The following is a 12,389-nucleotide window of genomic DNA, read 5'->3' as shown; positions in this document are numbered from 1 at the left end:
CTTTGTTTTTTGTTTTAAATTGATTTCAGAGAGGGGAAAGGAGAGGGAGAGGGACAGATAGAAACAGCAATGATGAGAGAATCATTGATAGGCTGCAGCCCACAGCCCGGGCATGTGCCCCGACCGGGAATCGAACCTTGATCGCCTGGATCCTAGGTTGATGCTCAAGTGCTGAGCCACGCCTGGCTGGACTATCCAGTCATCCTTTGGAGAACACTTAGGTTGCTTCCATGTCTTGAATATTGTAAATAATGCTGCAGTGAACATGGGATGGAGGTGCATACATCTTTTCAAATTAGTATTTTTGTTTTCTTCAGATAAATACCCAGAAGAGAAATTGCTAGGTCATAAGGCAGTTCTATTTTTAAATTTTAAGGAAACTCCAGTATGTTTTCCCTAGTGGCTGACCAATTTACAGTCCCACCCACAGTGCACAAAGGTTCTCTTCTCCACATTCTCACCAACACTTGTTATTTGTCTTTTTAAATTTTTACTTATTTTTTATTTGTTGTCTTTTAGATGATAGCCATTCTAGCAGGTGTGAGGTGATACCCCATTGTAGTTTTGATTTCCATTTCCCTGATGATCACTGATGTTGAGTGATGTGCCTCTTAACCATCTGCATCTCTTTGGAAAAATGTCTATTCAGATCTTCCCATTTTTTTGATCAGATTTTTTTTTGCTATTGAGTTGTATGAGTTCTTCATATATTTTGGGTATTAGTCCCTTATCAAATATGTCTTGCTAATATTTTCTCCCATTTAGATGGCTACCTTCTCATTTTGTTGATTTCCTTTGCTGTGCAGCAGCTTTTAAGTTTGATATAGTCCCACTTACTCAGTTTTGCTTTTGCTGCTTTTGATTTTTGGTGTCAGATCCAAAAAGTCATTGCCAAGACTGATGTCAAGGAGCTTACTGCCAATGTTTTCTCTTGGGAGTTTTATGGTTTCAATTTTTATATTCAAGTCTTTAATTCATTTTGAAAACTTGGATTTTATGAGGCATTTTTTTAAAATGTCTCTAAATAGGTTATTTTCAGTGTTTTCTGCTACTGCTTATTTTCTCAGATACTCTCATTCTTTCATGCATTTATCAAAATTTTCAGAGTATATGAATAAAATTGACTCCTGGTATTACTCAGTTGCCATTATTATACCTTACAAATGATTTCCTTATCTGATATTGAATCTATATTTAAAGTTTCATGATTGTATTAAAAAAGAATGTCATTTTATAGTTGGTTGGTTTGAATCAGAACCGAGTCAGGATCCACACATTGCTAATGTCTCAGGTCTCACTATCACTAAATGTATCCCCCCCCCCCCCATTCTGTTTCTTTGCTAATGAAACTGGGTCATTTACAGAGAATTTTCTATATTCAATATTTCATCAGAGTGGTATCTATTCCTCTATCCCCATTTATTCTGTAAATATTAGGAAAGGAGAGGAAGTTTCTATAGAATTCCTTCCAATAAATAAAAGAGGGATGTTAGAATACACTATGTTGCAACTCAATAACAGATCCAGACACCAATCATGAGTGAATGGTAGAGCCGTTGGGTGAAAAATTATTGGAGGACTTTATCTGGAGGTTGATAACGTCTGACTTCAATATTCAATCCTAACCTCAGATTGCTGATGTGCTTCTGAGGTTATGTAATAGGAAAAACAGCACCTGTGAGATATTCTTTTTTAAAAAAAGAAACCTGAATTTAAGCCTCTAGGTTGAAATAATAAAGAAGCATCTAGCCATTTTTTTTGTTCTATGTCTCTTACCTATCAGCTAATCCTTGATGTATCAGTTCAGTGAATTTAGCACTCAGGCTTACTGGCATGGTTCCAACTTTATCCCAGGTCTTCTCTGTGTTTAGGGGAGAGTATGTTACTTTACTTCCTTACTTGGAATTACTTAGGAGTAATATCTATGTTATAGGGTGATTAAAAACATCTAGCAGGTTACCTGGTGTTTAGTAGTCTCACTAATAAATAATAGGTACATGGCTTCTTGGCCTTTTGACTAAGATCAAGCATGCTTATCTGTTCTTGTCAGTTTTAACATTTGACACGTTCTCTATCCAAGGACAATGTATTAAATGGATTTTTGGAGCAGGGAGATGGAATAGGAGCTTGCTCCATCCACGCTGTGTGTTGATCTGGTATTGCAGTACCTGTGGGGAACAGAGCACGCTCCTCCCCCCCCCCCCCCAAATAGGTACTTTGTTTTATATAAGTGCTTCAACCCAGATGTTAATTGTTCTTTATGGCACAAGGAATTACTAAACTATCAATAATTATATTGTTGACCCCTATCATTGTAGTTTTTATTGTGACATTTTACTGAAACTGAAAGTGGGGGGTGGAATTCTTAAAGAAATTCGGTTTTTTTACCAATCAAGAATATCTATTCAGATAACATTTTCTTATACTCCTTTCCTTAGTTTGGTTTTAAATGTTGTAATTCTGGGGCAAAATCTACATAATTAAAAGACTGAGAGAGTTAATTATGAAGACTTGAAATCACCCTAAATTCCCTTTGAGGAAGGCACCTCATAAGCCTGGTTCTTTCAGCTATGTGACCAGCAGTTCCATGTAATGAGGTGAATTAAAGATTAATTGTAGATATGCAGGAATTCCCAGCGACTTAAAATGTTTTCCATTGTAAGTGAAAATGCAAGCTTAGTTTTTTAACTTTAAAAGCTGCAGAATTTTCTCTAAAGGCAACATGGCAGGTACAGTTTTGAGAATGAATTACAAGAACAGGCCTAAATGATATTTAAAGTGTCATTGATAGTTTAATAAGTAATGTTTCTTTTTTATATTTTTCAAATTACTTTAGAAACATTTAAATTATTTTGTGTTTCCTCACAATTGTACACATGCGAGTAATGTTTGTATGAACATGCTTGCCTGCAGTATCAGATTGGATTCAGAATCTGGCACTACCTGTATAAGTAGACAAGATACATATTCTCTGTAGTCTCCTCTATGAGTTAGAATACTAATACCTAATTTCCCAAGGGTGGCGGTGAGGATTAAATGAAATAATTTAAAGTGCTGGTATATAGTAGCTATTAATTGTTTTCACCATTTCTGGATTGATTTCCTATATTGATTTATACAATATTCTATAGTCTGCAAATTATATTCATATACTTTTGGTTTTAGCCCTATAGGAACCATGTGAAATGATCACAAATATTGTCTTATTTTAATGTTAGCACAGTACATCTTCTTCCATCCTTTTAATTTTTTTGTATGTCTATATTTAAAATGTATTATGTAGGAAGTAAATATAGTTGGGTCTTGCTTTTTTATCCAATCTGAAAATCTTTGCCTTTTGGTTGTGTGTTTAGACCATTTATATTTAATGTTATCATTGATGTGGTTGGGTTTAGATCTACCATCTTTCTATTTTCTGTTTCTTCCATTTATTCTTTGTTCCTATTTTTCTCTTTTTTTGCCTTCTTTTGGATTATTTTTCATGCTTCCACTTTATATCTTGGTGGTTTATTAACTGTAACTGTGTGTGTTTAGTAGTTGCTTTAGATTTTGTAGTATACATCCTTATCACAGTATGCCTTTAAGGGATATTAGACTGCTTCACATATAGTAAAGGAGTCGTATAACAGTAAACTACCATTTCTCCCCTCCTGGGCTTTAGACTGTTGTCATACATTTGTACTTAGCCAGGTGTTAACACCTCACAATACACTGTTATTTTTACTTTAAACCATCAATTATCTTTTAAAAAGATTTAAATAAGAATTCTTATATTTCCCCACCATTCCCATTCCCAGTGCTCTTCAATCCTTTATGTAAATCTGTATTTCCATCTGGTATGGTGTTTTTCTGCCTGAATTGACCTTTGAATAACGTGTGGCACCAAACACCTGTGCAGTCAATAATCTGTATGTAACAAGTCGGCCTTCCAATAGACACAGATTCTCAACCATGGTGTTGACCCCTGAACAACATGGGTTTCAACTTTGCAGATCATTTGAAAAAGAGGCGCATATAAGGACCTGTGCAGTTCAAACCATGTTGTTCAAGGGTCAACTATATTTCCACTAACTTTTCTTTGTATTTGGATCTGCTGGTGAATTCTCTAAACTTTTGTATTTATTTAGCCTATTTTGTATTTATTTAGCCTTTGTTTTTTGAAAGATATTTTTGCTTGGTGTATAGGCTTCTAGGTTGAAAAATTGTTGCTTCCCTAACTTCTGGGTTGCACTTTTCCAATGAAAAATCTGCTGTTTGTTCCTCTGCCCATATCTTTTTCTGTGGTTGCTTTTAACTTTTTTCTTTATCATTCTTTTTAAGCAATTTGATTATGATGGTCTTTGTGTGTTTGTCTTCATGTTTCTTGTGCTTGGGTTCCTTGAAATTCTTAGATCTGTGAGTTTATAGTTTTTATCATATTTAGAATTTTTTTCAGCCATTATTTATTCAAATATTTTGCCATCCTTTCCCCAAGGAACTCCAATTCTCACATGAAATTATTCCATTGCTTGCTGATGCAATGTTCATTTCTTGCTGTGGTTTTCCTTCTTTAATTTTGAATAGTTTTTATTGCTATTATTTTTAAATTCATTAATCTTCTGCATTGTCTAATCTGCCTTTAATCCCATCCCATGTATTTTTCATCTGAAACATTGTCATTTTTTAAATCTCTAGAATTTTAAGGTCTTTAAAATTTTTTTCCATGACTCCACCTGAATGTTCAATCTTTCCTTGAACATACGGAATGCACTTACAACTTTTAATATCCTAGTCTGCTAATCCTATTATCTCTTTCATTGCTGGGTTGGTTTTGATTGCTTTTTCTCATGTTACAGGTCATATTTTCTTGCTACTTTTACATACCTGGTAATTTTACTTTTGTGTTTAACCTTGTTGGGTACTAGATATTTTTACATTACCATATACCTTGGGACATGATTAAGTTACTTGAATCAGTTAGATCTTTTCAGGTTTGGGTTTTAAGCTTTGTTAAGCAGGACAGAGCCATGTTTAGCCTAGGGCTGGCTTTTCCCTGCTACTCAAGGCAAAGACTTGTGAGTACTCTGCCCAATGAATTACCAAGTTTTCCATGCCAGCTGGTGGGAATAACTATCTCTGGTCTTGGTGAGCTGTGGGGATTGCTTCTTCCAATGATGAGGTTCTAATGCTTCTGGGTGGTTCTTTCCTGGCCTCAAATAGTTTTTTATCACAGACTGATGACTTCAAGTGAAACATTTTCTCTGTGCAGCTCTGTCTACTCCTCTACCCTGCAAATTCTAACTGCTTTGCCTTCCTTGGACTTGCAGCTCTCTCTCTCCACCTCAGGGTGGCTCTGCCTGAGTCCCCCCCCACCCCCCGCTGTGGCCTGGAAAAAGCACCCCGGAGAGTAAGGTAGAGCAATCCTTGGGCTCACGTCACTTGTTTCCCATCTCCCGAGGATCACTACTTTTCACTGTCTGGTGTCCAATGTCTTGTAAACTGCCATTTCAAACATTTTGTCTGTTTTTCTCGTTTCAGATAGAGTAGATCTAGTCTCTGTCAGTATCAACATTTTACAAACTAGAAAACTGGGGTCTGAAATAGCAGCTGTGAGCTTCTGGTGGAGCCAGGACTGAGATGTAGGCATTCAGTGGCAAGACCTGGTGCTTTTCCCACCAAATCATACTGCCTTTTCTTTGTAACAATTTTCTCAGGTAATTGAAGCTTATCCCTTTAAGCCTTATAGCTTAATTTAAACCATTTTTGCTGGAAACTTTTTAAAAAAATGATTAAATACTACTGCCTTCTTAAATAGAGCATTTTGAACATATTTGAACCTTTTCATTGTCAACATTAGTTATGTTTTTTGTGGGGTTTTTTTTACAGTGGTTGTCAACCCTATCTGACCCAAATAATCCCTTTTTTAAATAAAATATTTTACAATACCCTTTTTATTCTGAAGAGACTGAGCCTTTGTCAATCATCAGGCAGGGTTGACACACACAGTTACAGTGGAGCAAAGGAGTGTCCCAAGGTTCCTTGCATAGTCCTCCTTGTCTCTGCTATAAAAAAGCAGGTGTGGCTCAGTGGTTGAGCATTGGCCTGTGAACCGAAGGGTCTCAGGGTTGATTACCGGCCAAGAGCATGTGCCTGGGTTGCAGGTTCACTCCCTGCCCCAGTTGGGGCCTGTCTGGGAGACAGCTGATCGATGTGTCTCTCTCATATCAATGTTTCTCTGTTTCTCTCTCCCCCTCCCTCCCTTCCATTCTCTATAAAGCAATGGGGAAAATGTCCCCAGGTGAGGATTGACAAAAAAAAAGCAGCCCTACCTCTTCCTGCTGATCAGGGTCAGTTAGCCCTGCCAAAATGGTGACTCCTTGACTTCAGATCCTCAGACATAGAGTTCAAAGGGTCCTAGGTGGAAGCCATAGCATGTTGTTTAATGGACCCTTGCTGTGTGCCCTGGCAAGAATGTAACCCCTTTGAGAACTAGGACCTCCAACTCTGCGGAGTCCACACGTGGGACAATGAGCACAAAATCCTCAGTGGGTCATGAGGGCTGATGGTAAAAGTAGGGCTACTCTTACTTGTACCACTTGGTTCCTGGGCCCATGCATTATTGGGAACAAAGCATCTTAGGAGTCGCTGATTTAATGCAGATACTACATCTCAAAAGATGGCATTTTTAGAGTGTTGTGTCTGAATACTCTGAGTTGGTACTTCACCTGTGCCTTCAAAAGGCAGTCCAGTACTCTGTGAGGCTGGCTGCTGCGGGATGTAGAACAACCAGTGGATCTCACGGTCATGGGCTCACTCCTTTGCTGTAAAGTGCATCCCCTAGTCAAGCGCTGTTGTGTGGGATTCCATATCTGTGGATCTGGCATCTAAGGATAGTGGTGCTGGCTGAAGCTCTGCAGACAGGAAAGACAAGCCCACACTTGAAATAGCTACACATCGTTGTGAGGTGTCAGCAAACTGCTAGCCCCTCCTGGATGGAGAAAGTCCAGAGTAGTTGATGTGGCACCAAGTGGCTGCTGGCCACCCTGAAGATTAGCACCTATTAGCCGTTCAGAGACAGCAGTAGCTGGATTGACCTTGGCAAGTGCTACATGCATGTTAGGTAATGTGGTGGGTTTCTTTTTCCCCTCTCCAGATCTGTTCTTCATCCCCATGGCTCGCTCTCTGCCACTGGGAGGCTGACCTCTGCACTGCATCATCTGAGTTTTCTTGTCCTGGGGGTTGGTCAGTGTGAGTCCACAGCAGGAGATCAGAAAGTAGGAGAGAAGTATTTTTACCCCAGCTCCCAACTTTCCAAACCATGGTTTTGAGGAAATGGTATCCCTTGGCCAAAGGCCACAGCTCCTGCAGCAGATCTTTTTATAGCTCCAGGCATTCACAGAGTTCCCACAACACTTCACTCCCCTCACACCTTGAGCTAGGGGTGGTAATGGCCTCCCATTGTTGATACTTCGGGGTGCTTCATCAGCATCTCCTGTTGACTTCCCCTAGTGTGCCCCACTTTGTAAAGAGTTTCTATGTTCAGACTGTCTTCAGTCTGAGGATGCCATCTGTTCTTTCCAGTACCCTAGCAGACACAAGACAGGATTTTCTTCCTTGCCTTTTAATGAGTTGTAGATAGTCAACATATTTTCACCTTTCCTTAGTTCACTTGACAAATATTTATTGAGCACCAACAGTGTGCCGGATTCTGTTGTTCTTTGAGAAAACAGTGGTGAACAAGACAAAGGGGATACAGTTATAAAAAGCTAACTTCGAGTAGTGATAAATGCCCTGATCCCCTGAGTAATCCTGAAGGGGATTCGGGTGTAGCCATGTTAGGTTGGGCAGCCTAGGACAGTCTTTCAAAGGTGGTGAGATTTGAGGACCTGGGGACTTTGAACTAAGGATAAGGAGGTGCTTGTTGTTCAAAGATCTGAGAGCAGGGCGTTCCAGATAGTGATATACTAGGCAAGAGCAAAGGCCAATAAGCTTGGCTTACTCAGTATGCAGAAACTTCTGGAATGTAGTGAACATAGTGCAGTAATATTAACATAGATAGGTGATGGGTAACTTACCTGTGCATTTGGAAGTAAGAATGAAGTGCTAACTTGTAATATGGTGTTGGCCTCTTCCGAGTAGACAATTCAGTTTGCTTAGCAAGTATTTTACTGACTATTTATTCAGTATACACTAGATTATAGCAGGGAGCCAAAACCTATCTATAACCACCTAAACATAACCCCAATTTACCTAACAGTTTTAAAAGATAAGTAATCTATCTACAGAAATAATTAATCTAAAAATGCCCAGAGAGTGAGAGGAAAGACAGATATAACAGGTATTTTTCTCAAAAACAGTTGTGGAGTTGCCCAAGTTACAAAGATCTAACCTAGCAATTTATTGTTTTTATTCGAGCACTAGAGGAGTTAGTGGAAGGGCTCCTTGAGACCCATTTTAGGATATAAATACGCTTGATAGGAATCTGTGTGGGGACAGAGAACCCCACCTGACTTCCAGCCTTTCTCCCCTTGCTTGAAAACACTGCTAGGGCCACTTATCATTCAGGTTTTCCTACCTTAACCCTGTGATGTAAGTTTGCAGCAAAATCACAGTATAGGTTAAATGCCCATACTGATTGTTGTTTTTGGCCAAGTTGTGTTGGTACTATAGAATTAAACCATCAACTCAACAAAAGTTGGAGTTCTTTTTCTCCATCTTTTCTATTTTTTAGTCCCAATTTTCTCAAATGAAAGCCCTCTCTAGGTCAGGGACAAGGTCTTACAATGTCTGTTTTCAGCGCAACATGCATGGCACATAATAAATGGAGAGAAATTAAGATTCAAAGAGGCATCTTTCTGCTTAGCTCAACCTCGACCCTGGCCGTCTCTAACGTGAGCGCGCTGAGATCGCTTTCGGCCACCAAGCGGCGCTAAGGCGCCATCTAGGACCGACTCCATAAGTTTTCCACGGGGTTTGAAGTTTTGATCTTTTAAAAAATTGTCAGAAAGGTTAGTTCACAAGTTTAGGGGAATTTTCGCCAGGCATGAATGATGGATGCTCCAGCTAGCGGTGGGCTGCACAAGGCGCTCTGAGCCTCTGGGCGCATCGCGGACCTCTCGGGATCGCGGTGGGAACTCGCACCCGGCAGTCGCAGCGGTGCGCGCGGTAGCGGATGCAGCCGGGCGCACGGGGCAGCCGAGGGCGGAGGTGCGCGCGGCACGCACGGTCCACCAGGCGCGCGCGGGGGCTCGGAGGAGCCAGCTCCCGTCCCGCTCCCGCCCCCTCGCCGCGCAGGGCTGGCCGGGCCGCTCCTCCCCTGGGTGGGTCCCGGCTCCTTTTCTGGCAGAGTTTATCTGCATAGAGGAAACTGCCCAAAGTGGCCGTTGTGGAGGAGCGGGCGGCGGGGAAGGGGGCGTGCGCCGCGATCCGCTGCTGCCTTGAGGCCAAGCCCTGCGCTGGGCCAACCTCGTGCCTCGGGCTCTCTGCCTGCTCCCCGCACGCTCAGTCCGCAACTCCAGCTCTGCACCGCCCCCTCGGACAGCACACGCGCGAAGATCGCGCCATGAGCCTGGACGAGCGCAACGACGGCAACACGCGGAAGGGTAGCCCGGCTGGCGGCGGCGGGGGTCGCCCGGCGATGGCGGTGGGGGCCTGGGCGGTGAGCGCGCTGTGCCTGCTGCTCTCCGTGGGCTCGGCGGCCGCCTGTCTGCTGCTGGGCGCCCAGGCGTCGGCGCTGCAGGGCCGGGTGGCCGCCCTTGAGGAGGAGCGGGAGCTGCTGCAGCGCGCGGGGCCGCCGGGCGCCCTGGCTACCTGGGCCGAGCCGCACCTGGAGCGCCTGCTGCGCGAGGTGAGGAGCGGGTCGGGGGTGATCCGCGGGGAGAGTGAGTGGGGGGCTGGGAGGAGTGTCCGTGTTCTGGGGGCCCCGGACAGCGTGGCCGTCTTCCCGAGGAGGGTTTGCTCGCCAGCTCTGAGCGCGCGAGTCCATCCCGGCGGCCTGCTCGAGGGGCTGAGTGTTGGGAAAGCACGGTGCCGGCCCCAAGGAGTCCTGCTGTCCCCGCTCCAGCCTCAAGATCGCGTTCCAGGGCAAGCGGCCGTGGGAAAAGTGAGCTAGAAGGGCTTTTTCAGGACGAGTAGAGGGAGAGAGAGGATCCACGGGTGTGTGCGCTCGGACTGGTCGCTTCCCGCCTGCGGTGGGCGCCCGGCGCCCCCTCTGTGCCGGCGTAATGAAGAGGCTCAAGGGGAAGCGTCTGGAGGGTGACTGTTGTCACCCGTAGCGGTGGCAGTTCCGTAGCTGCTGCTCTTCCCAACGCTGGTGTACCTGGAGAGGCGTGGGACCCCCCAGGAGGCAGGTGGCCACGGTGGAGGAAAGCCCCAGACAGACCCCAGGGCTGGGATCTTGAAGGGACTGGTCAGCCCAGCCCGCGCACCCCTCGGCCCCCAGGGAATTTTGTTGGGGAGCAGCTCCACCCTGGAGATGCTGTGTTCTAGGGCTGCTGCAGCTGAGCACGCACTCCGTGCAACCTAGACCCCAAGGGATGCCCACGTGAGACCGGTAGAGCGAGGGGGAGAAAAACAGTCCGGGCCAGAAAACCTGGGTGCCAATTTGAGGCGTTGCCACCTGGGCAATGCAGATACATCTGAGTTTTCTTGAGTTTGTTGAAAGCATATAGGACTCTGACACGTCTATTACATTGCTGCATTGTGCCTTCAAAGCAGGAACCACATTTGGGTCCTCAGAGCCCTCACCCATCATGATCATTAAAACCCCTTTTGTGCAGCGGTGCCTCTCCCCATACAACTAGAGAGGCTGGGCTGGCCAGCTGCGCTCAGCTTGCCTCTGGGTCTGGGCCACCCTCTTCCTCCTGGGAAAGGCGGCTCCCAAGTGCCCTGCCCAAAGAGGCATCTTCAGTTGTAGTATAAAAAGCACACGTTTCAGGGTAGAGGAGAGGGAGGCAGGCCTGTTACTACCAGTCCCTGGAACTGCAGAGCTGTGATCTTTAAGTAAGGTATTCAGCGGTGTATCCATCGTTGAGTTAATTTGGAATCTTTGGGGGAATGGGAGAAGACTGCACCACACTTCCTAGTTTACTGTACCTATTTCTTTGCACTTTAATTTAAGCCAGCATTACATCTCTTCTTGCCTGGTTTTAGGCAAAATTGCTGCTTCATGAAATGATTTCCTCTTTTCTCCTGGAAAGTGCCAGCAGACTTAAATCTCTCCAGGGTCCTGCTGGCAACTCCTGGTGATGGTTTTCATAATTGCAGCCCATTATCTTTTGGCAAATCCCTAGAGACCAAGGTGTTGAACTGATTTATGGAGGGTCAGTGAAGTTTCTACCTGTTAGTGCTAGAACTGTGGCTATTCTTTCGGCTAGGAGGCCCCTCTGAGTAAAAATAAACCGCAAGCCCGGATGGAGTAAATCAGAAATCCCAGGAGGACCTTTTGCAAGGAACTTGCAAATTGTGTTTATTCTAATGGGGGTAGGGGGTCCTGGGAAAGCAGCTGCTTCTGAGGAGTGTGGATCCTCAAGTCCCAAATCCTGAGGCTCAGCAGGGAGAGAGCAGTGGCCTCCTGCAGCACTAAGCGAACCAAAGCTCACCGCCCCCCCCCCCCCCCCCCCCATTAGAAAGGCAAAGGGAACATTTTGAATCCTGGGATTACCACTTCAGATTTACTGTACAATTCAGCATTCTGGCATTAGCACATACACATCTCAGCACATCCTACAATTAACTAACTAAACTTGGTGTCTGAGGAGCGTGTGCTCAGAGCATTAACTGGCCAGTTTTCCCTTCCAGTGGAGCATCAGAGATGCCACTGTGTGAATGCACTTGGGGTTGAGCTTCTGGCTGTTCAGGTGTCCCCTGTGAAAGGTACCTGACTCCCAGGGCCAAGCTATTCAGGCTCCTACCCATTCTCCCAGATGTCACTGTATAGGGAATGCACACAACCAGGCTGGTGACCCTGAGAGTCCCTGGCAGAGATGAAGGGGCTGTGGGAGGCACATAATGGTGAGCTAGTAATTGGTTTTAAATAGATGTGAAACTATTAGATATGGGGGACGAATGAATATTGAACTGAAAATAGCTTAAGGAAAGAACATTTGTACTTGAGCATGTTTTTCAGTCCCAGTTTGTTTTCAGTGAAGCTTCTTTTAAGCCCGAGCTGAAGTAGTTGTGTATGTGGGGGTGCCTGCAGGTTGTCCTTTACCAACAAGCTTGTTTTCAGAGTTTTGGAGGCAGAAACCACATCCAAATTAAAGAAGAGAAATCCTTACCCACCACACACCACTTTAATGTCAGAAAAGAATATTTTAAATAAGCCAACAAAAGCCACCGTCAATATGAGGCCCACTGTGTTTGTTCCCTTGGAAACAGAGCTATGAAATAACTTATTTGGGACTGGCTGA

The 12,389-nt window shown here is 44.1% G+C and overlaps 1 protein-coding gene across 2 annotated transcripts in view; it reads left to right on the top strand.

Annotated features, from left to right (window-relative positions):
* Positions 1 to 9,326: 9,326 nt before the first annotated feature.
* Positions 9,327 to 12,389, top strand: part of COL23A1 (collagen type XXIII alpha 1 chain) — a 306,121-nt gene continuing 303,058 nt past the window's right edge. Inside the window, exon 1 of one of the 2 annotated variants that reach the window (XM_081136445.1) lies at positions 9,327 to 9,826. In XM_081136445.1, the coding sequence (XP_080992571.1) occupies positions 9,542 to 9,826 (285 nt within the window). In that variant the 5' untranslated portion in view covers positions 9,327 to 9,541. The remainder of the gene's footprint in view (positions 9,827 to 12,389) is intronic. The other variant, XM_081136444.1, reaches the window with a different exon arrangement.

This window comes from Miniopterus schreibersii, assembly GCF_964146895.1.
Source record: "Miniopterus schreibersii genome assembly, chromosome: 4".
Lineage (NCBI taxonomy): Eukaryota > Metazoa > Chordata > Mammalia > Chiroptera > Miniopteridae > Miniopterus > Miniopterus schreibersii.
This window is presented reverse-complemented; position numbering and strand designations above follow the sequence as displayed.